The sequence below is a fragment of the Ylistrum balloti genome, unplaced genomic scaffold, assembly GCF_031769215.1.
Source record: "Ylistrum balloti isolate Yb309-2 unplaced genomic scaffold, AGI_CSIRO_Ybal_v1 Utg370206, whole genome shotgun sequence".
NCBI lineage: Eukaryota > Metazoa > Mollusca > Bivalvia > Pectinida > Pectinidae > Ylistrum > Ylistrum balloti.
In genome coordinates, this window is record NW_026782178.1 from 602744 (window position 1) to 630634 (window position 27891).

A 27891-nucleotide genomic window follows, 5' to 3' on the forward strand; every position below is an offset into this window, starting at 1 on the left:
TGTGACAGAATTACAGAATTCTATCCCACACTTTGGAATGACGTATATATAGTAAGTATAAATGTTCTTAAATCTGAACCATGAATCGTAAAATACAAATTAGTCTCACAAAATTGCGACATTGTTGATTTTAGGAGGGTGTTCCTTAGCCATTACTGGGGTGCCAGTGATGTTGTTAGGACAGTTCCTTAAAGACCACACAAACAGACTGTTTATCTCTGGCAGACATCATCATGGTATGGACAATAGCAATCTATGCTACAGAAGATTGACATTTAGTTTGAGATGTGTGCACTTTTAAAAGATCCAATTTTACATTCTAAAAATAGTCCATTCAATATTCCTACACAGTAATGTGTTCAAAGTTATAACACATTGGTTTTACTGTCACTGTCTGATCCAGGCTGAAATCAAACCCAATCATGAATCTCATTGGCTGTTTCTCTTACACATTGTGATTGATATTTGGCTTCATTCAAATTAAGTCCCTGTTTCTTTCTTTATAGCTGTTTCTGACCTATGCACTTATACATAGTCTGTATTTTTACATCTCTAATGAGTACTAGAAAAAATTAACAAGAGGTCCCTTAATGGTCATCTGACAATCGATGAATGATGGACAAACCACAAAATTTGCAGATGGTGGTCTGACAAATCTGATGAATTCCCATGATGATATTTCAGACCATATTTGGTATAAATCCATACAGGCATTAAGGAAGAAAACCTTTCTGAAGCAAAGTCACTTACTAACTTTCCCATTTGAGGCCCTGCCCCAGGTTCTTTTAGGGTTGAATAAATTTTCTAAGTTTAAGAAATGATAACATACCCACAATAACATTTCAGATCAAATTTGATTGAAATCTACCCAGGCATTAAGAAGAAATAGCATTTTGAAGCAAAATATTGTCTACCTTCCCCTTTTGGAGTTCAGTTCCTAAGTCCCCAGGGGTCAACTAATGTTTGAATTAAAGAAATGTTTATACATCCTTAATGATGCTTTAGACTGAATTAGGTTGAAAATCATCTAGGGGTCAATTCAACTTTAAGAGATAATAACCCACCTGCAATAATATTTTAGACCACATTTGGTTGAAATCTACCCATACACTAAGAAGGAGTAGCGTTTATGGACGGCGAATGGTGGACGATGCACGACGATGGACAATGCACAAAAGCAATAGGTAATCTTGACCCTTTGGGTCAGATGACATAAAAAAATCAAGGCCAGTTGTTATGGAGTTGTGTCTACACAGTTGTGGAGGAGTTGTGTCTACACAGTTGTTGTGGAGGAGTAATGTCTACACAGATGTTGTTGAGGAGTTGTGTCTACACAGATGTTGTGGAGGAGTTGTGCCAACACAGTTATTGTGAGGAGTTGTGTCTACACAGTTGTTGTGGAGGAGTTGTGCCTACACAGTTGTTGTGGAGGAGTTGTGTCTACACAGATGTTGTGAAGGAGTTGTGTCTACACTGTTGTTGTGGAGGAGTTGTGTCTACACTGTTGTTGTGGAGGAGTTGTGCCTACACAGTTGTTGTGGAGGAGTTGTGTCTACACAGATGTTGTGAAGGAGTTGTGCCTACACTGTTGTTGTGGAGGAGTTGTGTCTACACAGATGTTGTGGAGGAGTTATGCCTACACTGTTGTTGTGGAGGAGTTGCGTCTACACAGTTGATGTGGAGGAGTTATGCCTACACTGTTGTTGTGGAGGAGTTGTGTCTACACAGTTGTGGAGGAGTTGTGTCTACACAGTTGATGTGGAGGAGTTGTGTCTACACAGTACTTATAGTGGATATTAAGTGATATCAACCTTTTGTATAAAAGTTCCTGTGTAGGGCTTAAAGGCGGCTTATTATTTTAAAATGATACAATTTGCAAAACCTTATATCTATTTTAACGATAGCTTCAAGGACAGAAGTCATACACACTGATGAAATCCATAAATGTTCCCACAGACAACACAGATTGATGAGGCAGTGTAGGATAGTGGTCAACAAGCTCCAAGAAGTCTGACTGTTGGGCCAAAAGTATATATGTTTGCTGTGTCTGGCTTTACAGACAAGTGAAGGTCAGGATGACAAAGTGCTATACTTGGAAAGAGCAGCTTACAAAATGCTGGAAAGACCAGAAAAAGACAATTAATGTTGAAGTTGTCCAGTTTAACAATATTTCTTATGTAAGGAAATATGAAACGTCATAAACTATTAAAACTTAGAGACTTTCTACAACAACAATCACACTAAGTAGTCTGTTTCTTCCATTCTGTCATTGAAATATTCAACTAAGAAGACACAAGCAATCTATAAACAGGGAAACAACCTATTTGTTCATCAATCATGCATTAATCCATATTGGTAATAAAAGAAGCCAGTCTGAGTATGAAAACCTATGATATAACAGCAATAATAAGCAATCATTGAATGGTTTAAACAATGCTGAATAATTTTAGAAGGTAAGGAATCAAAAACACAACACTTTTCAATTAACTTTCTCCACATCACTTCAAGTTTTAATTCAATGGTACCAGCGGAACTTGAGAAGAAGCATAAAAGGTGATTTTCAAGATGGTGACCATATTGGATTTTGGACCCATCCGAACTGCTCTAAAAATAATATTAGGATAACTCCAGGTACGATTTTAGAGCACAACAGCTCTAGGCCCTCCTGATCAAAGGTCAAATGAACTAAAAATAAGCAAAAGCTTTATATATAAAGTAGATGGTATATTATACTTTTAATACACACATAATTATATTTAGAAACATATTAATTTGATTTTAGTGAACATGATCACATATCTCTCACATCCTTTATACAAAAGATTACTCATGTGTTTATAGGTCAACAGTAACATCCATCACCTCACAGCAAGAGGGTAACATTGATTTCATATAGTTCCTTCTGAATAACTATACATAACCAACAATTCTACCCCATGACAAATTGTGGCTTTTCAATATTTCTGGATTATGACGCTTCACTTGGAATATTCTGTCGTCAATTGAGATGTTTGTTACAAAAATATCCTGTGTAAACATATGAACAGTAAACCTGTCTATAGATCAGAAAGGCAAGAAATGTGGCCATATACACTGCGAGTGCCAGAAAGGAATCAGATTGTCAGATTGGAAGGTGTATGGTTGAGTCAGAATCAGACAAACCACAACCACCCAATAATCATGTCTACATGTGTCTTCTACTTCTAAATCAGATTTCACTATCAAGTATCATACCAAGGTAGTTTTTATCACCTTATTGTGTTTACCAGCGTCCTATTATTCTAGGTTTTAAACCTCAGTAGAACTAGCGACACCGTTTTTATAGAGAAAATAATGAGAAGTCTAATGGGCTTTCACCAATCAGAGGAATTCAAGGATTTTAATTAAATACAATGACACATCACATTGTTTGCATTCAAATTATTGGTCAATGAGAAGGATTTAATCTAAGATTTTAACACATTTGATCCCTGTGAAATTGAACATGAATCCAGGTGATTACTTTTTAAAACATTTGTTAGGTTTCATGCCATGTCCTTCAGTTAATCAGAAGAGATTGTTTTCTGATTCTGTCATATTTGACCCACGACCATGAATATGGGTAAGGTCATTTTTATTCACAAAATTTGAAAGGTTTCATTCCAGGGACCTACCAGTCAAATATCATAATTCTATGCCTTTTGGTATAACATAATTGACTCCAGTGACCTTCGTTAAGGGTCAAGGTGATTTTTTGACAAACTTTGTCAACTTCATCCAAGGAGTCTATCAGCAAAATATCAGGATTCTAGGCATTTTGGTTTAAATCTAAATAAGTCATTTGACCGTTTTAATCTATCAAAGCTAATTTTTCTTCACAAACTTTGTTGGGCTTCACCTATTGAACAATACAAACAAATATCCTAATTCATTGTCTTTCGGTTAGCGAGAAGTTGTTAAAATGGAAAAGTTGACACCTGACAGACAAAAAGGAAAACGGACACCATAGCATAACCTAACTTTAATAGGTCAGGTCAGCTAAAAATGACTCTAAAACTGAGAACAGCAGCAAACTCTTTTGGATGTAGTGATTAAGATTAAGTTTAAATGAAATGTTCCAGTACAGGTAACTTAATAATACAAGACATTACTGGCTTATTGCATCAGTGGGCTTGTGGAAATGGATTTTACGAGAGTCAATACTACACAATATGCCACAGTGAATTTGTGAGAATGGGCTATGGGGCAAAGAGGTTTTTGAATTTTGAACTACAGGAAAGTGAACTTTGTGTCAGCTACAGATATGGGATAGTAGCTTACAGAACCACAGGCTATAAGCAGAGGGCTATTGGACAATGTTATATGGGACACAGGAGCTTGGCATGAATTCCCAATTCATGGTCCATTATACCAATAAATGTATTATAGTAAAGAGAAGTCCACAATGCTAACAGTCACAACACTATAAAGACCTTTGTATGCAAGAGGCCAAATTGGTCTCAAAAATATTGTTCCAATGCTCTACAGCTTATACAGAAAACACATCAGAAATTATATGTTTGATATACACACAAATGTCATTACTTTTGACCTATTATCTGTTGGAAAAGATATTTTAAGACCTCAATTCATTCGCCCCAAGAGATCATGAATTTATATTAAAGAACCAATATCATCGCATCAATGAGAAGTCGCTTGATGATTCTACCACATCTAACCCCTGTGACCTTTAAAAAGAGAAAAGGTCAATTACATGAACAAAATTGGTAGCCCTTCATGCTAGCTGCTACAGACCCAACATCAGCATCCTGGTCCTTTTGGCTATTGAGAAGAAGTCATTTAAATGGAAAGATTACGCACAACGGTGCATGACGACATACAAAACACAATGGCTATAGGTCATACTGATCCTTTGGGTCACATGACCTAACATTGGTTGTAATTCCTGAGAAGTGAAAACTGAACATATTTAAACAACAACAAAAAATAATACTATAAGAACAAGACACCTTAGGAAACGTAAGGAATATTTAATCCTTCCAATGAGTGGCTTATGAATGAAATTGGCCAAGTATTGACCAAGATTTGACCCAGTGACTTTGGAAATGCCATACAAAATATCTTCTTATCTCTAATTAAAACCACAATAACTATGCCGAAGTCACTAATTCTACACTTATTGTGGTATAAATAACCCTTGGCCATGTCCAAACAGATTGTTTCTCATACCTTGTAGAAATTCCATATTAACATCAAGCTGCTTACTTTCTACAACAAGAACCTTCATCATTTTGACCACAGGCTATGTGACTGGGCTGTGTGGCTGGGATTTGGGACTGGGATTTGGGACTGGGCTGTGTGACTGGGACTGTGGGTTATGGAACAGAGGGCTACTTGACAACGTGCTATGGGACAGGTAAGGCTATGAGACAGTGGGTTAATAGGACAACTGAGGCTATGGGACAGTAGACTAAACTGATGGACTTTGTGACAGCAGTCTATGTGACTGGGTTACACAACAGCAGACTAACATCACTCAGGCTTTGTGACAGAGACCCTCACACAGGTATTTCACCTGTTTTATAACCATTAGGAAATAATGGTCAACCTTCAAAGTTTGATCAGGCATGACAACACTGCAGGATTACATTTCCATTGATTAGATAAAAACTTCATGACATACCCAGAACTAAAAACTAAAAACACAATATTATATTGATTTACTATTAAATACATCAGGTGGAAGTGAGGAGAATTGACATCGACCGGCAGAAAACTGATCACATTATCAATGAACATGATCCATTATATCAGACCACTTTTTCTATGGAATAATTAATATAAAGTCTGGATGATACCAAGCAGATATCAGTCTGCAGGCTATGTATACATATACAAACAGGCACACGACAACGTCCTACTATGTTTTAGATTTGCCAACCTATCAGATTCCCAGCATTCACACAGGACAGCACTGACTGATCTACCTTCATAATGCAACACACCCAACCCCTCCTAATGGTAATAAACGACACTGACCACATGATCCACCACAGCATATTAAGATCAGAAGAACTGATCACACAGTTAAGTTAGATATCTCTGTAAACAGACAAGGTAGTCACACTATAGACATCTGTTTCAAACATTATGAGGTGAAATATAATTCATCACAACACATGACCTTGAAGATAACAATTTTTTTTTTATTTTAGATTTGGTTAAGTAGTCTCCATATTTATAACAGTATGTTATATGTGTAGCTATGAAAAACTCACACTTAGATTCATTCATGGGAATAGAAGCTACATAGCATTTCAATGTAGTTAGGACTTCAGGCAATCATACCCACACATTTCATCAAGTCAAGTCAATTCACCATGGTAACCAATCAACAAAAAACAGGTCTGGCCTGAATATTTATCATTTTGTTCTCATGTATTTCTCAAAAATGGCCAAAATTTATATTTTTTTAAAAAGTAAACTTTACAAAAAAAACGAATCCCTGCTTCCTTTCCTTATCTTTGCCATCTAAATTATACATGGTAAAAATATCAGGAGAGAAAGTCAGACTTCTGAACCATTTAATGTCAATGTAGAGCACTCATAAAAAACTAAAAAACACAGCAACTTCTAACAAGTGGGTCGTTGTATGTCACCACCAAAGTCCATCCAAACACCAGCAGAATGACCCTTACATTGGACACAAGCACTGCCAGCAGTTACTGCCCAGCTAACTACCAACAGGATGAACAATGTGTTGGACATATACACAGTCACCAAGATTACTGCTCAGCCAAACACCAGCAGGATGACCATTGGGTCAGACACAAGCACAGCTAGACAGTAAAGAGAGCAATATTGCTGTCTACTAGACAAGAATATATGGGACACCTGGCTGGTCTGTGCCAATAATAAAGGAGAATCTTACACTGTCACAACTTGGTCTTTTGTGATCTAGATAGGCTGACTACACTTCATGAAGTACATAAAAATGATGTATGTCATATCCTAACAGATATTTACAGATTACACCACATAAAGCGATTTCTGACTCCATATCATAATGCTCTTGACTATGGGGATTGAAGCTTGACTTTTGGGTATCATATGGCATTTGTGTTGTTGAGAGAAATTAGCCAAATCCAGGCAGTGAAAAGCAAATAAAGGGAAAATATAAGCAAGGACAGATAAGCTGAATTACAACAGGTTTTGTTGTACCTTAATGTTAAGTAGTACCAGACTGCTGACCTAACTAAAATGAAACAGAGACAAGAAATCCCAGAGAGATCTTGGCGTCCACCATCGTTTGATCTTTATTTGCTCTTTGAAAGTTAGATCTTTTCCCTTCTTTTCTCTTCTCTCCTCTGTTTTTGCTCTTAATGATAAGAAATTTGAACATTCCTTTGAGAAATAGCGATGATAATCTTTAACTACAAAATCCAAAATGGTCACCTGGAAACCATTTTGTTTCCTCTGATCAGTCCCAAAATCAAATGGGCACAACTAGAGACCAAAGGGAACTTACATTTGAAATTTGAGACAGATCCATTCAGTACTTCTTAAGAAATAGCATTAACAATTCTTACTAGGTGAAATGCAAGATGGCTGCCTGTTCACCATCTTGTTTTACGGTTTTATGGTAGTTCTCAAAAAATAGTGATAACAAAGATTATTTTCAGTCGGACACGACCACTGATGTAGGCCAATTTAAATAGCCCACTATTTGATGACGGCTGGCTAAAAATGTGACATGGTTATAGTTCCAAAGCCAAATTGGGAAATAAAGTGTAAGCCTAATGGAGGGTGTGAGGATACAGCAGTCGCAGAGAGAGATTTTCCTTTCCATTAGAAACCCATTAGTTGTTTCACATAAGGAAGGAAATGGAGGCTGAGGGTTGGCAATGGTTCATGTTTCTGGTGGACCAATCTATGATCAGGAGAAACATGGTCATTAAAAAGCATGAAAGAAAAGGCAGTAGTCTGGACAATATTCACACACTAAATTAAATAATCTAAAGAAAGTGATTGTCAGTCTGAGTATTTAATCAATGAAAGAATCATAACACTTGATAATAATCAAGAACAAGTCACAAGGAATTTATATCTGAAATTTTACAGCTAACTTCTTGCATTACAAGTCTATGGTGCAAACAAAAATTGAAAAAACTATAGCTACAATTGCTATCCTGTTAAAAGTTTTGTTACCAGGGCCCTGTTGTTAAGGCTTTTGTTACCAGGGCCCTGTTTTGTTAAGGTTTTTGTTACCAGGGCCCTGTTGTTAAGGTTTTTGTTACTAGGGCCCTGTTGTTAAGGCTTTTGTTACCAGGGCCCTGTTATTAAGGTTTCTGTTACCAGGGCCCTGTTGTTAAGGCTTTTGTTTCCAGGGCCTTGTTGTTAAGGCTTTTGTTACCAGGGCCCTGTTTTTGAGGCTTTTGTTACCAGGGCCCTGTTGTTAAGGTTTTTGTTACTAGGGCCCTGTTGTTAAGGCTTTTGTTACCAGGGCCCTGTTGTTAATGTTTCTGTTACCAGGGCCCTGTTGTTAAGGCTTTTGTTTCCAGGGCCTTGTTGTTAAGGCTTTTGTTACCAGGGCCTTGTTGTTAAGGCTTTTGTTACCAGGGCCTTGTTGTTAAGGCTTTTGTTACCAGGGCCCTGTTTTTGAGGCTTTTGTTACCAGGGCCCTGTTGTTAAGGTTTCTGTTACCAGGGCCCTGTTGTTAAGGCTTTTGTTTCCAGGGCCTTGTTGTTAAGCTTTTTTGTTACCAGGGCCCTGTTGTTGAAAGTCCATCTTCTAAGAATTTTGTTACCATTGGTCCTACTGTTAAGGGATTGGCTTTAAATGTCCTGCTCTTGTGGGTTTTGTTTCCAAAGTATTGCTGTTGTGAATTTATTTTGTTTATTGGGCCTTGTTGTAGATGTTACAGGTTTTTCCATGGCCCATCTTGTAAGGGTTTTGTTACCAGGACCCTGTTGTTGAGGGATTGATTTTAAGATTACTGCTATTGTGGGTTTAATGTTTGCCAGATTTCTGCTGTTGAGGATTTTGTTTCCAGAGTTCAGCTTTTGAGGGTTTTGTTTCTATTGCCCTGATTTTGTGGGGTTGTGTGCAGGGCCCTGATGTTGTGGGGTTGTGTGCAGGGCCCTGATGTTGTGGGGTTGTGTGCAGGGCCCTGCTGTTGTGGGGTTGTGTGCAGGGCCCTGATGTTGTGGGGTTGTGTGCAGGGCCCTGGTGTTGTGGGGTTGTGTGCAGGGCCCTGGTGCTGTGGGGTTGTGTGCAGGGCCCTGCTGTTGAGGATTTTGTCTCTGAAGTTCGGCTGCTGAGGGTTCCCTTTCTATGGTCCTTCTTCTGTTGGTTTTGTCTATAGGGTCCTGGTGTTGTGGGGTTGTGTGCAGGGCCCTGATGTTGTGGGGTTGTGTGCAGGGCCCTGATGTTGTGGGGTTGTGTGCAGGGCCCTGCTGTTGTGGGGTTGTGTGCAGGGCCCTGATGTTGTGGGGTTGTGTGCAGGGCCCTGGTGTTGTGGGGTTGTGTGCAGGGCCCTGGTGCTGTGGGGTTGTGTGCAGGGCCCTGCTGTTGAGGATTTTGTCTCTGAAGTTCGGCTGCTGAGGGTTCCCTTTCTATGGTCCTTCTTCTGTTGGTTTTGTCTCTAGGGTCCTGGTGTTGTGGGGTTGTGTGCAGGGACCTGCTGTTGCGGGGTTGTGTGCAGGGCCCTGATGTTGGGGGGTTGTGTGCAGGGCCCTGATGTTGTGGGGTTGTGTGCAGGGCCCTGCTGTTGTGGGGTTGTGTGCAGGGCCCTGATGTTGTGGGGTTGTGTGCAGGGCCCTGGTGTTGTGGGGTTGTGTGCAGGGCCCTGGTGCTGTGGGGTTGTGTGCAGGGCCCTGATGTTGTGGGGTTGTGTGCAGGACCCTGCTGTTGTGGGGTTGTGTGCAGGGCCCTGGTGTTGTGGGGCTGTGTGCAGGGCCCTGCTGTTGAGGGTTTTTTTTTATGGTCCTTGTTCTGTTGGTTTTGTCTCTAGGGCCCTGGTGTTGTGGGTTTCGATTGCTGAGTCAAATTGTTATAAATTGATGTTGCACATGGCAGCTTATCCTAGCAATGCAGGAACAATAAGAGATCCCAGAGGGATCCTTTCCCCTTATTTTCTCTTCTCTGTTTTTGCTCTTAATGATAAGACATTTAACATTCCTTTGCAGAAATAGCGATGATAATCTGTGCATGACAAATCCAAAATGACCGTCTGAAAGCCATTTTGTTTCTTCTGATCAGTCCCAAAATCAAACCAGCACAAGGGGAGACCAAAAGGAATATACATTTTAAATCTGAGAGATATCCATTCAGTACTTCTTAAGAAATAGCGATGATAATATTTACTATGTGAAATGCAAGATTGCTGCCTGTCTGCCATTTTGTTTTTCTGGTTAGTCTCAAAATCAAACGAGCACAAGGAGAGACCAAAGGAAACATACATATGAAATCTGAGAGATATCCATTCAGTATTTCCTAAGAAATAGAGATAACAATCTTTACTAGGTGAAAGGTAAGATTGCTGCCTGTCTACCATTTTGTTTTTCTAATCCAATCTAGTCCCAAACTCAAACAGCCACAAATAGGGTTAAAAGGAACCTATACATGAAATTTGTGAAAGTTTTATACAGGAGTTCTCAAGAAATAGTGATAACAAACTTGCAAAGTCAAAATACAAAATGGCTACCTGTCAGCCATCTAGTTTTTCTGATCAGTCCCAAAATTAGATGTGCATAACTAGAGACCAAAAGAAACCTGTATATGAAATTTGAGAAAGCTCTATACCATGGTTCTCAAGAAATAGCGATAACAAACTGGAAAAGTCAAAATCCAAGAAGGCCATCTGTTGGTGATTGTGTTTTTCTGATCAGACCCAAAATCAAATTGGCACAACTAGGGACTAGGACAACCTACATACAAGTTTTATACGTTAGAATACAAGATGGCCACCTGTCAGCCATGAATTTTTTTTTTTTTTTTTTATCAGACCCAAAATCAAACAGGCACAACTAGGGACCAAGGGGAAACTACATATAGAATTGAAGAAAGATCCATACAGTACTTCATAAGAAATAGGGATAACAAACTTTCAAAGTCAAAATCCAAAATGGCCACCTTTCAACCATTTTATTTCTCCAATCAGTCCAAAAACTACATGGGCACAATTAGAGTCCAAGGGGAACCTACATATGAAATTTGAGAGAGATACATCTTTTCTTTTTCAAGAAATAGTGATAACAAACTTCATTGCAAAAATCCATGATGGTTGCCTGTTGGCCATTTTGCTTTTTGACCAGTCCCAAAATTTGATGATGGTAGGCTAACGAAAAACCCAGTTTTACACCAGTCTTTTCTACTCATTTGGGATAGGCCTTTTTATTCCATTTTATAAAGAAAATTGATCAGTTAGGGAGGAAATTTTATGGAGTAAAATATAAATTTAGGCATTAGATAATACATAATAAATCAAGTTTGGAAAGGGATCCATATTCTGTCCCATAGAGCCCCCAGAAAAAATCTTTCTAAACACAAATACTAATTGTAATGGGGACCATTATATATGCACCTCAAAAACATTGTTGATGTAAATAGCGTAAGATTAAGATTGATCTGAAACACAATAAAAATAAAATATTTGAAGTTCCCCTCACTAGTCATCTCTGTAGGACAACCATTTTGTCTAATAACAAAAAGAAAAAAAAAATGCTTGTCATATCAGACAACACATTGTACCAATTTTCATTAAAATCATTCACTATGTAAATATCAATCAATCAAAAGGTCCCCTTGGTAGCGATTTTATTTAATCAGAAAATGGATTCCATCATTAAGTTATTATCAAATATCACATCTAAATTTAAACCAATCAGAAGCTGTTATGTGGCAGCCATCTTGTCAAATCAGAAAACTGTTGTAAACAAAACATCTACGTACCAATTTTCAAAGAAACAGACAATATCTATATTTTGACCAAATTTTGACCAATGAGAGGCTGTGGTTGAGTGGTTAGATGACCGATCAAAAAACTCTGGCATATCACCGCTCATACTCAATGAGAAAACATGACATTTATCCATCTGCAGACATGCAAAAATCTGACACTTACCATCTGAAGAGATGTGAAAATATGACACTGACAATCTGTATTGATGTGAAAAAGTGATACTTACCATCTGTAGAGATGTTAAAAGATGTGAAAACGTGATACTTACCACCTGTAGAGATGTTAAAAGATGTGAAAACGTGATACTTACCATCTGTAGAGATGTTAAAAGATGTGAAAACTTGACACTTACCATCTGTAGAGATGACTGCTCTGTCAACTCCACCATCTTCTTCTTTGATATACTTGAGGAAATCCCCAACTGTATGGGTGACTGGCTTGAGCGTAAATTCACAGGTCTCTTTTCGAGACGGTAAAGGCACAGTAAATACAGGTAATCCATCACGGTATATCACATTCGCTTCTGAAATTGGAAAAATCAAATTCATTTAAAAATAAGATATATATTTTCTTTCTAAAATACTTTTTTCTTAAAAACCATTCTTAATAATAATTTTAATGTTCTTTGCATGGTCAATTCAATATCTATAAAGGTAAGTTCAAAAAGGGTTATCTGGCCGACCAGAGGATAGCCCATTTGCCCTTTTCTGAGACAAAAAGGGTTCAATGCCAAGACAGGAAATTAGTCTCACCATTACTAAGTTTTTCTCTGGGCGGTGTTGATTTCTCCTCACAGTAAAACCCATACACACTATCATACCTGGGCAAACAAAATTTATATACTGAGTAAATTGGTAAATACTTGATTTGAATTTATTCTTTGTGTGAATATTATGTCAGCGGCTAAATATGCTAGAAAAAAGTTAAAGCACATGGAAAGATTGTACAGCAAATGTTTGCCTACTTGTTAACATAATGAGTCATTCAATGAATTCAGCCTAACAGTCATACCAGAGCAACATAATGAATTATAAAACTTGTAGCCATCTTAACTGTCTCATGGAAATATGTTGATACTGTCACAATGTTTCCTTAGATGTGATATAACAGTTTCAAGTTTAACAAAGAAATGTCATGTGAAGATTTTAGTGTTGAAACTGATTATATACAGTTAAAGCATGATATGTAATCAAAAGTGTAATATGTACCATTCAACCATGGTCCTATAACATGTACCATTGAGCCATGGTCCTATAACATGTACCATTCAGCCATGGTCCTATAACATGTACCATTCAGCCATGGTCCTATAACATGGTCCTATAACATGTACCATTCAGCCATGGTCCTATAACATGTACCATTCAGTCATGGTCCTATAACATGGTCCTATAACATGTACCATTCAGCCATGGTCCTATAACATGGTCCTATAACATGTACCATTCAGCCATGGTCCTATAACATAACATGTACCATTCAGCCATGGTCCATAACATGTACCATTCAGCCATGGTCCTATAACATGTACCATTCAGCCATGGTCCTATAAACATGGTCCTATAACATGTACCATTCAGCCATGGTCCTATAACATGTACCATTCAGCCATGGTCCTATAACATGTACCATTCAGCCATGGTCCTATAACATGGTCCTATAACATGTACCATTCAGCCATGGTCCTATAACATGTACCATTCAGCCATGGTCCTATAACATGGTCCTATAACATGTACCATTCAGCCATGGTCCTATTACATGTACCATTCAGCCATGGTCCTATAACATGGTCCTATAACATGTACCATTCAGCCATGGTCCTATTACATGTACCATTCAGCCATGGTCCTATAACATGGTCCTATAACATGTTCCATTCAGCCATGGTCCTATAACATGTACCATTGAGCCATGGTCCTATAACATGTACCATTCAGCCATGGTCATGGTCCTATAACATGTACCATTCAGCCATGGTCCTATTACATGTACCATTGAGCCATGGTCCTATAACATGTACCATTCAGCCATGGTCCTATAACATGTACCATTGAGCCATGGTCCTATAACATGTACCATTGAGCCATCCATGGTCCTATAACATGTACCATTCAGCCATGGTTCTATGGTCCTATAACATGTACCATTCAGCCATGGTCCTATAACATGTACCATTCAGCCATGGTCCTATAACATGTACCATTCAGCCATGGTCCTATAACATGTACCATTCAGCCATGGTCCTATAACATGGTCCTATAACATGTACCATTCAGCCATGGTCCTATAACATGTACCATTCAGCCATGGTCCTATAACATGGTCCTATAACATGTACCATTCAGCCATGGTCCTATAACATGTACCATTCAGCCATGGTCCTATAACATGTACCATTCAGCCATGGTCCTATAACATGTACCATTCAGCCATGGTCCTGTAACATGTACCATTCAGCCATGGTCCTATAACATGTACCATTCAGCCATGGTCCTATAACATGTACCATTCAGCCATGGTCCTATAAACATGGTCCTATAACATGTACCATTCAGCCATGGTCCTATAACATGTACCATTCAGCCATGGTCCTATAACATGTACCATTCAGCCATGGTCCTATAACATGTACCATTCAGCCATGGTCCTATAACATGTACCATTCAGCCATGGTCCTATAACATGTACCATTCAGCCATGGTCCTATAACATGTACCATTCAGCCATGGTCCTATAACATGTACCATTCAGCCATGGTCCTATAACATGGTCCTATAACATGTACCATTCAGCCATGGTCCTGTAACATGTACCATTCAGCCATGGTCCTGTAACATGGTCCTATAACATGTACCATTCAGCCATGGTCCTATAACATGTACCATTCAGCCATGGTCCTATAACATGTACCATTCAGCCATGGTCCTATAACATGTACCATTCAGCCATGGTCCTATAACATGTACCATTCAGCCATGGTCCTATAACATGGTCCTATAACATGTACCATTCAGCCATGGTCCTGTAACATGTACCGTTCAGCCATGGTCCTATAACATGTACCATTCAGCCATGGTCCTATAACATGTACCATTCAGCCATGGTCCTATAACATGTACCATTCAGCCATGGTCCTATAACATGTACCATTCAGCCATGGTCCTATAACATGTACCATTCAGCCATGGTCCTATAACATGTACCATTCAGCCATGGTCCTATAACATGTACCATTCAGTCATGGTCCTATAACATGTACCATTCAGTCATGGTCCTATAACATGTACCATTCAGCCATGGTCCTATAACATGGTCCTATAACATGTACCATTCAGCCATGGTCCTATAACATGTACCATTCAGCCATGGTCCTATAACATGTACCATTCAGCCATGGTCCTATAACATGGTCCTATAACATGTACCATTCAGCCATGGTCCTATAACATGTACCATTCAGCCATGGTCCTATAACATGTACCATTCAGCCATGGTCCTATAACATGTACCATTCAGCCATGGTCCTATAACATGTACCATTGAGCCATGGTCCTATAACATGTACCATTCAGCCATGGTCCTATAACATGTACCATTGAGCCATGGTCCTATAACATGTACCATTCAGCCATGGTCCTATAACATGTACCATTCAGCCATGGTCCTATAACATGTACCATTCAGCCATGGTCCTATAACATGTACCATTCAGCCATGGTCCTATAACATGGTCCTATAACATGTACCATTCAGCCATGGTCCTATAACATGGTCCTATAACATGTACCATTCAGCCATGGTCCTATAACATGTACCATTCAGCCATGGTCCTATAACATGTACCATTCAGCCATGGTCCTATAACATGTACCATTCAGTCATGGTCCTATAACATGTACCATTCAGCCATGGTCCTATAACATGTACCATTCAGCCATGGTCCTATAACATGTACCATTCAGCCATGGTCCTGTAACATGTATTGTTCAGGGACCGTTCTATAACATGTATTGTTTAGGTATGCAAAGTTTTATTGAATGTCATCTTAACAGTTTAAAATCTGATAGACACACATATCAAAAATCAAAATAGTGTAATTATCAAGTTACCAATCCTAATGACTGTTTATCATATTACGTGTTAGCTATATAATACTCCTGTCTTTGTTGATAAAGGTACAAGGACATAACTCCCACACACCCTTAAGTTTGTCTCCAACTTCCTCTATGTGATTAACAGCTGTAAGATAATATAAACTGGAAAACATCCTGGTACAGAAAAGGCACTCAGTACACATGTGGAATGCTTAGAAGGCAGTAAAATCAGGGACCTTGTAGCTGCATGTTACAGTGTAAAATGTACATGTTATGTATGGGCATTACTGAGGACTCTGATTTTAGGGTTTTAAGCCATAGCAACCGCAATATTTGTCTATTAAAGAGTATCTAAGGGAAAATCAAAACTGATCTTAAAATACATGTTGATAATCCAGAGTGGTTTTTGTTGTTTATGTCAAAGTTAAACAAGGAAGCATCAGAATAAACTAGAAATTCTGTGGTAACTTGTGTCTTCTGTTGTTTAATAAGTGTTTACAGCCAAAGTCTTCATCCAGATTCATTAAAAGGCCTTGCATAGACTTTCAGAGGTTACTTTGCTGCAAATACAGAATTAATATTTGGTTTGAGCGTATAATACTACTGGGTATATATGCAGTCATGTTTCAGATTTGAAATTCATAGTACAATAATTTGGTTAGCTAAGAGTAGAAAGAGAATTAGGATGGGAGAGTCTGAGGCATGACAGAAGTAACCTTCACAAATCCAATGTGGTGTTTTTTAAACATGATGGTGGTGCCAATAAAAAAATATGCAGGTGCTGGCTTTTGGTTTTAACAAATGAAATTAAGCTGAAAGAATATACCTGCATACATGTGTCTCTGTGTGCTCCCTGCTATCAGCTAGACCTAAGCCAGCCAAATATCTGCTTGATCCTGCTATTGGCCAGGTCTAAGCCAGCCAAATATGTGCTTGATCCTACAATTGGCCAGATCTAAGCCACCCAAATATGTGCTTGATCCTGCAATTGGCCAGATCTAAGCCAGCCAAATATGTGCTTGATCCTGCAATTGGCCAGATCTAAGCCAGCCAAATATGTGTTTGATCCTGCAATTGGCCAGATCTAAGCCAGCCAAATATGTGCTTGATCCTACAATTGGCCAGATCTAAGCCATCAAAATATGTGCTTGATCCTACAATTGGCCAGATCTAAGCCATCAAAATATGTGCTTGATCCTGCAATTGGCAAGATCTAAGCCATCAAAATATGTGTTTGATACTATAATTGGCCAGATCTAAGCCACCCAAATATGTGCTTGATCCCGCTATTGGCCAGATCTAAGCCATCTTAATATGTGCTTGATCCTGCTATTGGCCAGATCTAAGCCATCCAAATATGTGCTTGATCCTGCAATTGGCCAGATCTAAGCCATGTATGCCTGTACCAGTTGACCTGTACCAGTCAAATGACATTCTCCATACTTTCAGCTTTGCCTGACCCAGTCAGCAAAACGTGTGCTCCCTGCTATCATTCAGACCTCATCCAACCAGACGTATGCTTCCTTCTGAGCCAGGTCTGAGCCAGTTAAATGTGTTCTCCCTGCTATCGTCCATACAGGAGCAAACAAAAATGTGTGTTCTCTCATTTTTGGACAGATCTGAGCAAGCCAAATGTGTGCTGCCTGCTTAAAGCCGGACAATAGTCAGCTAAACAAGTGTTCCTTGCTATCAATCACATCTGAGCCAGCTAAATGTGTACTCCCTGCTAAAGGCCAGACCTGAGCCTGCCAAATTTGGGCTCCCTGATAAAGGCCAGACCTGAGCCAGCTAAATGTGTACTCCCTGCTAAAGGCCAGACCTGAGCCTGCCAAATGTGTACTCCCTGCTAAAGGCCAGACCTGAGCCAGCTAAATGTGTACTCCCTGCTAAAGGCCAGACCTGAGCCAGCCAAATGTGTGCTCCCTGCTAATGGCCAGACCTGAGCCAGCCAAATGTGTACTCCCTGCTAAAGGCCAGACCTGAGCCAGCTAAATGTATACTCCCTGCTAATGGCCAGACCTGAGCCAGCTAAATGTGTACTCCCTGCTAAAGGCCAGACCTGAGCCAGCCAAATGTGTGCTCCCTGCTAATGACCAGACCTGAGCCAGCTAAATGTATACTCCCTGCTATCAACCAGATCTGAGCCAGCTAAATGTGTACTCCCTGCTAAAGGCCAGACCTGAGCCAGCCAAATGTGTGCTCTCTGATAATGGCCAGACCTGTGCCAGCTAAATGTGTGCTCTCTGATAATGGCCAGACCTGTGCCAGCTAAATGTGTGCTCTCTGATAATGGCCAGACCTGTGCCAGCTAAATGTATGCTCCCTGCTAATGGCCAGACCTGAGCCAGCTAAATGTGTACTCCCTGCTAAAGGCCAGACCTGAGCCAGCCAAATGTGTGCTCTCTGATAATGGCCAGACCTGAGCCAGCCAAATGTGTGCTCTCTGATAATGGCCAGACCTGTGCCAGCTAAATGTGTGCTCTCTGATAATGGCCAGACCTGTGCCAGCTAAATGTGTGCTCTCTGATAATGGCCAGACCTGTGTCAGCTAAATGTGTGCTCCCTGCTATCAGCCAGGCCTGAGCTGACTAAGGGTTACTTTCAATGTCTGCCTGCTGACACTGATGCCATTTCATCTCCAATCGTAACATTATCACATGTCCTTGTAACACTCTATATACTCCACAGCCAAAACATGTTGGTTTGTTTGTTATTCCTTTTCTATTTTATAAGAAAGCCATTCTTCTTTTTAATAGTGAATCTGTTTGAAATGTACACTGTTTAAACTTAAATATTTGTATCAGTGTTATTTTGTTCACTTTTACAGAAATTGCCATTAAAAGTTTACAAAAGTCAGTTTATTTACACTATCAGTGACTATCCTCCTGTAAACCTAGAGATAATGATATTTATCACATTACAATAATTATAACAGACTTTCAGGTTCTTAATTCAAAAAAGATATTATTTTATACAAATAAATTACCACTAATATTTTGTTAGCCTGTTGGTTTCTTCATTATTAGTACAGTATTTAGGTCCCCTCATCTCTAACATGTCTCTTTATATGAGATATCAAACAGCAGCCACGGGAGATAATCACATAACTTATTGCACTATGCAAGCCAATTAACCAAATGACATTTGTCATGATTTATTTACAGAAACCCAAATCGTTTGACCTTACCCTATAACCCAAAACACCATGTACATTTTTATCATGATTCTTAACACCACCAATAAATTGTCACTAAGAACAAAAGTGTCATTAATAATAGAGCAGGATTTGGAATTAAATCTTGACTCAAAAAATGTTTGAATCATATCAGGATAACCGTTTCTTCATAGTTCTAGAAGAACACACTAAGATGACTTTGCAGGGTCCAATCACTGAGCTCCATCAATTACACTAGTCATGTATCCATCACACAAAGCTGTTAACCCTGAAATATCACATCCTTCCATACGATTTACTGATTATCTATCAGACTAGTGCTGATTGTCCTCCCGACAATTGCAAGCTGGTCAATATTGATAGAGTATTTCTGGAGAAAGCTAGGGTCTTGGATTTCAATCAGTTCAACAAGGCCATGGTGGTAAGGTGTGAGGCACGAGAGGATAACAAAACAAGGGAGACAATTACATGCTCGGTGCTCCCTGGTGTTTTAATGAGTGTATGTCACTAACAAGCCAGTCTGTCTAAGTATAAGCTTTACAAACCACTGCTTATTTGATTTTCTAGTCCTCAGGCATCATGATCAAACAAGCATTTTCCCAATAAAGCTTGTGTTGCCCAGAGTCAGGTTCTCATGAACAGTGATAGTCTACCATCTACAGAAACCAATTTTTCTAAACCAGTGAACCAATAATGAGAAAATATTTGTATAATCCACATTGTTTGAGTATAGTCTATAGAGGTCACAACATTATTTATATGTAATGAAAATTATATTGATATACAATAAAGGCAAACAATGTGGTACTGATACTTGCTGTTTTTCCAGCACATGTGACTTAAGATTTGACCATATTTGATAGTAAATGTGATTTCACATTGCTGCAGAACATTAATTCTAAGGTGGGTGTTCAAACTACCTGATGTTAATTGCCCTTAATACCATAACAAATTTATCATTTCTGAGCATCAAATCAATCAATTTGTTCAAAACATCAAGAAATAATACCACAGCACAATATCCTCAAATTTTACACTTTAATTAAAAACTTGAATACCCTGCCTTACTCAAAGTATTTGTTGATCCTAGCTAAATTCTCTCTTGATTTCAGTTATAAAAACAAAAAAAAAAAACATCCAAATTTGAAAAAGCTTCTAAAACTCTGATAATTAATTACATAAGTCTACCCAAAGGTTGTCTCAGGACATTGCCTGTGGTGATCTCACGCCTGGCACCACCTTTGTCATTTTGGCGCCGTCAGTTGGTAGCCAGAAGGTGGCCCCTCCCTCCCAGCCTCAGTCTGATTCTTGGGAGGCCCAATCGATTGGGAACCCTCGTAAGTCCTTTCAGAGCTTGCATTTGGGTAAAGGTTTGTCCTAACCATTGGTCACAACTCCATTGGTGGCTCAGGTGTGCCGGAGGCCCTGCATTCAGGTATTGAGGTCCCTTCTAGTAATCCCTTAGGTTTATATTTGGCTTCTCTGGTCAGTGAGTCTAGCTTCCGGTCTGGACCCCAGTCTTCCTTCCCCCAAGTCATTTGTGGCCTGGTTCCTGTCACTCTGTGGCAGGCCCAGGTTTATTAGTGTCCATGAACCTGGTGTCTGTGCTGGTCTACAGGTTGGTTGAACAGTCAAGTGGTTTCTGTGCTACGCCTTTCCCTAGTCCCTAGGCTAACCTTGTGTTTGCACACGGTTTTCCAGGACAACCAAACCAGCTTGTGAATGATTTGGGGGCCCCACCATCCCATCAGTTATGGTCCCAACCCGTACATGCCTGGGTCTGCTTCTGGAGGGAGTGGTGGTTTTCCTAGGGCCTTTGGTCAAGGATTCCCGCACCAGTCTCAGGCAGACCAGTTTGGCTAATCCTGGGATCACTCCCAACCCTCGGGTCCGCCTTCCTACCCTTAGGTTTGGATTTGGGCCATTCCCTTTCCCTCATTGGAATCCTTGGGCATTGGTTTCCCCACTCAGCAGAGATATAGTGGTTTGTTGGTTCCTCCTCCCCAACAATCCTCCCATTAGGGTGCCTTATCGACCAGCCCAGGTCCAGGCATGTGTTATAGAGAAGAATTCCTCTTCTACACATGCTCCAAATTGGGGTGACTGACTTATCGAGGGTTAAACCCTCCGATTATGCAATCAAGAGTGGGAAGCTGGCTACTCATCTGGCCAAGCTGGAATCAAGGGACTTGCATTCCTTGCCCCGGAAGTTAGAAGATGGTGTTCCAACCATGGAACATTACAAGGTCAAGAGAATGTTGTGCCTCTCACATTGTATCCTATCATATGTGGATTTTTTCACTGCACAGATTGTCAAATCTGCCTGAGGATCAACTCTCTGAAAAGGAGAGGCAGGATATGCAGGACAGACTTATGTCTGCCATGAATTCAGCATTATGTTCAGTGGTGGCATTGCAGTGCTTGCTGCTTGCCACCATAATGCTCACTAGTCTGTTTTCTGTTCTTAGGGACCTTCAGATTAGCGAGCCCTTCTGCTATCGTCTTTTGATGGCCCTCTTCAATGGACCTACTCTGTTCAGCAGGATTTTACACACTGTTCAGAAGGATCTGAAGAAGGACTCAGTGGCCTCTGGCATTCTTTCAAGAAGCCTTGGTCCAGTGGTCCTAGTTCATCACAGGGTTATCGGCCTGCTGCAAAGAAGTCCTAAGCAGTGTGCTGGAGAAGGGTTTAGACATTTGGTTTAGACAGGTGGCCTCCTAGCTGGGCCTTGTCTATGATGTCAGAGCTTTGGGGATTCCTTTGATTTAGGATCTCCCCACCCCTCTTGTCTGCAAGGCCAATCTTCTTTCCCTCCTCCCAAGGATCCAGAGAAGGCTTTTGCTTTGAGGGAAGAAGTACAGGCCATACTGGTTTTTACCAAACTGTTACAGGTAGTGGTGGAGTTTCCTCCACTCGCGTTCACATCTACTTCAATGATTCCCTCATGTTACACATGGTCTGGGATTTGTTGATACAGAGTACCCAGTTGGTCCTGAAGCTCTTGCTGAAAGGCTTCATTCCTTCCAGAGAGAAGTCGGAAGTATCCCCTTCTCAGGACTTTGTGTTTCTGGGTTACTTTTTCAAAACATTTCTGGGCATTGTCCTCCCACCAGAGGACAAGTTTATGAAGGCTCGAGACTTCCAACTCCCTGGAAGATGCAGCTCCTTTGGGACGTCTTCACATCGGACCCTTGTAAATGTTCTTTCTCGCCAACTGGGAGTGGTCCAGGGATCAGCTCTTGGAGCACAACAATGTACTGGAGATGACAGCAATCCTGCTGGCTCTGCAATCCCTTCTAGAGATGTTGAAATCACAGGTCATTTGTCTGGCAATAGACAACTCTACAGTTGTTGTTTACCTGGAGAATCAGAGGGGCACCAGATCTCATGTGCTGTGTGCCTTGGCTATCAAAGAGCTTTTGCTTTGCCAGGAGATAGACTAGATCATTCAGATGATGCATCTTCCAGGCTGCTTAAAAATCCTGGTTGACACTCTTTCCAGGTGTCATCAGCCGGTGTTGATGGAATGGTGGCTGAAACCCTCTGTGTTTTTAGCATTCATGCTAGATTCCTTGAATAGAGCCCCTTATGAGCCTCTTGGGAATGCCTCTCCTAAGTTTCTCACCTTCAAGATAGTCTTTCTCATTACCTTGGCTTCGGGGCACAGATGCAATGAAGTTCATGCCTTGTCATGTCTTCCTTCATGTATCCATTGGTCTAGGGGGTTTACTGTAGTTTCTTTGGACACCGATTCTTCCTTCTTAGCTAAAAATCAGGTGCCTGGTTTCTCCCTGGATTGCATTAGGAATAATTCCTTCGTTTCCTTTATAATTCAGGAAGAGGGGCTCCCTACAGTGGGTTTATTGGGCTCTCTTTTTGTTTGTATTATATACAAATGAATGGGAATTAGTGGAAAATGTGCATACTAAAGAAAAACCTCAATAATTATTGCTTGCTACATCAACTATATATACACTGTGTAACAGACTGCAGCTCAGATCTTTTAACTATATACCCTTTGTAATACTACAACTGACAACAATTAACTAAATAGGCTGTGTTATATAAGAGTTAGTTACATTTACCAATATACACACTGTGTAACAGATTGCAGCTCACAACTTTTAACTATATACCATGTGTAATACTACAGCTCATTACAATTAACCTTAATACATGGCAGACTAAACCAATAAAGGAAATCTTGATCATGACTACTTAATAGTACAATTTTAAGTCCAACTTTTTGAGACAAATAGTGGCCCTTTGACAGGCATGGAGTTACATATTATGAAGAGTTTTTTTCCTTGACGATGAAATTTAAATAAATCTTCAATGATGTTTATACAATGGTCTTTACTACCATAAAAGGAAACAAGCCACCTAGTGTATCAGGAAATCTATTATTTGAGACTAGCAATTGCCTGAGTATTTCCCATTCAAACTGAAATAACATTTACTGAAATAATAAGAAAAACACTCAGTACATCAATATCAGGTGCTTTAGTAACAGACTTAGAGGAGCTTGGCTGCCAGACTTTAGATTCGACCCAAGCTTACTACACACATCAACCAAATTCCTGTTTCACTCAATAAAATGCTGGAGTCTCTCAAACATCTTCATTTGTGCCTACAAACATGGCCTAATTCACTTCCAACATGCATGTTACACATCCCATAATCTGATAAGAGTTTAAGGAACACATGGCAACATAAAATGGGTATAAAAGGAAAGCATCACCTTTGCCTCATGTCTACTCTAGTTGTGATAGTTGGATCACTGTTATTCCTGCATATGAGCTGTAAGGAATTCATGACCACGTCACACAACTTTATGATAACACCAAGTGACATTAGGGTGTAGTAATCTTGTTTACAGGGAGAACAAACATGCAATATTTCTACTTTTTTTTTTCACTTCCATTTAAGTTTGAAATAGCAACATTGTGCAGTGCAAAAATAGTCAATTTTACACGGAATCATTTCACAGAGTACATCAGATTGTCAATATAAACCAACAAAAGTTATAATCCAAGCAAAATTAAACGAACTGCATGAACTGTCTCCTTCATTTAGACCATTAATACTGTAGTATATTGTCATGCAAGTCACTCACTGAGAGTTAATAATGTAGTACATTGTAATTTTAAGTTTAAATGTAGTACATTGTTGTAGATAAAATTAGTTTAAGTGGTAATGTAGTACATTTATGTATAGATTTTTAAACATTCAACTCATGGACTACCATACTTCATTTTGGGCGTTAGTATTGTACTTCAGTTTTTCCTATACCTTGCCGTGTCCTATCAATAACAGATGACTGCACCATTTGAAAATCTAAAGAAGGAAATTCATCTGAAATTTTTAGAACATCCTGGAACCTCAAACCTAATTATAGAAGAATGTGAGGATGAAGTATTACACACTGGGCTATACCAGCTGTACGGCTGTGAAGAGCATTACCTACCATACATATGGTGTCAGAGTTGGCACTGATATCTCTGTAATAACTATCTCAAATAAAGGCACTGTAATCAGGCCTGGACACTGTGGGTGCCAGAAAATGATAGTGAGGAGAGGTAATGATGTTGACGAGAGATAATGATGGTGATTCGAGACAACGATGGTGATGACGATGATGATAAACAGAAGTGGACATATGCATTGAGATACTATGTAACCAGTTTGGACATCGATAGAACTTCAGTTCCAGGATATTCCATTCACAGGGTATAAATCTGAAGGTCTCCATTGTGATTCTACAACAGCAAGTGGTTTGCTAATGGTAGTTTCCCTATCAGATATTTCTCTGAACCATGCATAATAACAGTGATGTTTTGGTATTTTACAGGGTTTCCTCCAGAAGGTCAGGCAGAGTTATCACTTCAGGCTTAAAAGGTATACATACCGCCTCCAGACAATAACACAGATGAGCTATGGAAACTACATGGACATAGTAGGGCTGGGATCTGTAAAAACATAAAACATAAAATATTTAGGTAACTTATAACAATATATATATACACAGATATACATGTGTTTATCATATACACATACCAAAAAGAGGTGTCTTTGGCAAAGTAATGATTTCCATCTGAGAAAGAAGAATTCCTTTGGGAAACATTAACACGCTATCATTAGAAGTGAATGTTATAAACATGCTATTTTAACTACCTCTCCTAACTAAACCTGTCATGATGTACAAACGACGACAAAATGGGCACAGAGCATGTAACACTGTAGAGATTCAGGCACCAACATAATGGGAAACTCTCCAAGACTGTCGATTAGAAACCCTTTTTTCCTAATTTCCATGCAACTGTAATTTCAAATCTGTCTGATCTGTACTGAAGAGCATATAATTAGCTGCAATGCAGATCAACCTCTGAATCTATCATTGTTAATGTTCAAGTGTACTATTTATCAATAAGAAAACAAATCTAATACAATTTTTATTTAACAACATACACTGCTATGATACTGTATGGCCACTGAGTCATATCATTCCTCTATATGCCATACCTATATCAATGTTATTTACGGGGAAAATAATATAAATCTTCTCATCTATATAACATGTATATAATAGAATAAAAGTTCCTATACCACAACCAGTAGAAGATCTCAAATCTTCTGATTGCGAAATATGAAATGTCATTCACAAAAAACTTCAATGTCATTTCCATATCTACATGGCTTATGTAATAAATCTACAGAAATAGTCAACCTTGTCTGTAAAGGTCATTTGAGGGACCACAGTGGCCTTTATAGACAGGTGACCTTTGTATTGCAGTTCAATAACTATAAACTGTACATGTGGTCTTTTTACACAAAATGTTGCTATATACAGTACACAGGGTCTTCTATTAGCAGGTTCCTCTGCAGTTAAATGTCATTTGGTGTACAAAAATTAATGCCACTCCCCTACAATACATTTCCATGTGTACCATTTCATTTTCTAATGGTTTCACACTTAATTAATCAAACATGTACATATTTTCACTCTTAAGATTCAACATTGATTTCTGCATGCCTAGAGTGGAATAATGGAACTTTGTGTTTTTTATGATCTACATGGTTGACCAATCTGTACCAATAATCCAAGGAAAAGCATTTTGTCTTGTGAGGTATTAATGGCAATTGATAGGACCACAAATATACTTACACATCAATAAACTATACTGATGTTGGGAGGTTCTTAACAGAAATCCATACAATCTATAATCAGATTAAATAAAAAAAATGGTTGAATTCATTACAAAAGTATCATATTGGAACACACAAGTTAACATACTGGACATACAAGTTAACATACTGGACACACAAATTAACACTCTGGATAAACAAGTTAACATATTGGAACACACAAGTTAACATAGTGGACATACAAGTTAACATACTGGACATACAAGTTAACATACTGGACACACAAGTTAACATACTGGACACACAAGTTAACATACTGGACATACAAGTTAACGTACTGGACACACAAGTTAACGTACTGGACACACAAGTTAACGTACTGGACATACAAGTTAACATACTGGACACACAAGTTAACATACTGGACATACAAGTTAACGTACTGGACACACAAGTTAACGTACTGGACACACAAGTTAACATACTGGACACACATGTTAACATACTGGACATACAAGTTAACATACTGAACATACATGTTAACATACTGGACATACAAGTTAACGTACTGGACACACAAATTAACATACTGGACACACAAGTTAACGTACTGGACACACAAGTTAACGTACTGGACACAAAAGTTAACATACTGGACACACAAGTTAACAAATTGGAACACACAAGTTAACATACTGGACACCTATTTTTACATAATGGACACACAAACTCAAATATACCTGACACACAAGTTTACATACCGGACGTACGTATAAACCTACGTACAAGATACATGTCATGATTGAAAGCCAATAATTTTCATGTACATGAAGATCAGGTGAAAATTTCTGATAATATGAATAATATTACTGAAATACAAAAATGAAAACTTCTTTCAAAAATTGTTAAATCTCATTTCAAATTGGAAATCACATCTGTACAAGGTTAACAAAAAGCCTCAAAAATTACCAAAATTATGGTAAATCAATGTGATATAAAGACCTAAAATATTTACAGGTGGGCATTCAGATGTCAGTCATACCATAAGTTGCAGATATGAAAATTGATTCAAAATTCATCATTAAACATTATCACTCCTTCTCGAACGATACATGGTAGAGTGATCTCTCATAATCTGAAAGGATTATACCACAGCATTCACCAACATAAAGTGATATTCTGTGAATATTTCTTTTTTATACTAAACTATATCACATTTATAGAACTACTCATTTAATGACTTTTAAGATCTCTAGAAAATCTCAGTAAATTCTCAGGTTAAAGTTTGACCATGATGATAGACCACAGAAAATGTTGAGCAATCAGTCATCTTCAGGAGTAAAATAGCCATAATTATACAATAAATCCTCCCAACTCTAATTATCAGTCATCAAAAGCAAGTGATGTACAAGGAGAATTTGAACTGCATTAAGAATGCAGTGTTATGATATGCTGTGAATGTTACCAGTATTCTATAATTGACAGTTTTCTGTTAACCATTAACATCACAGAAAACACCAACAGAATGTCA

The 27891-nt window shown here is 38.9% G+C and overlaps 1 protein-coding gene across 1 annotated transcript in view; it reads right to left on the reverse strand.

Moving 5' to 3' along the window:
• The window catches only part of LOC132551541 (calcium uniporter protein, mitochondrial-like), a 75419-nt gene that overhangs the window by 27611 nt on the left and 19917 nt on the right, over nt 1–27891 (reverse strand). The window contains exons 2-3 of the mRNA XM_060215693.1: nt 25123–25183; nt 12294–12464 (exon numbers count right to left, since the gene is read on the reverse strand). Of these exons, the coding sequence (XP_060071676.1) occupies nt 12294–12464; nt 25123–25183 (232 nt within the window). The remainder of the gene's footprint in view (nt 1–12293; nt 12465–25122; nt 25184–27891) is intronic.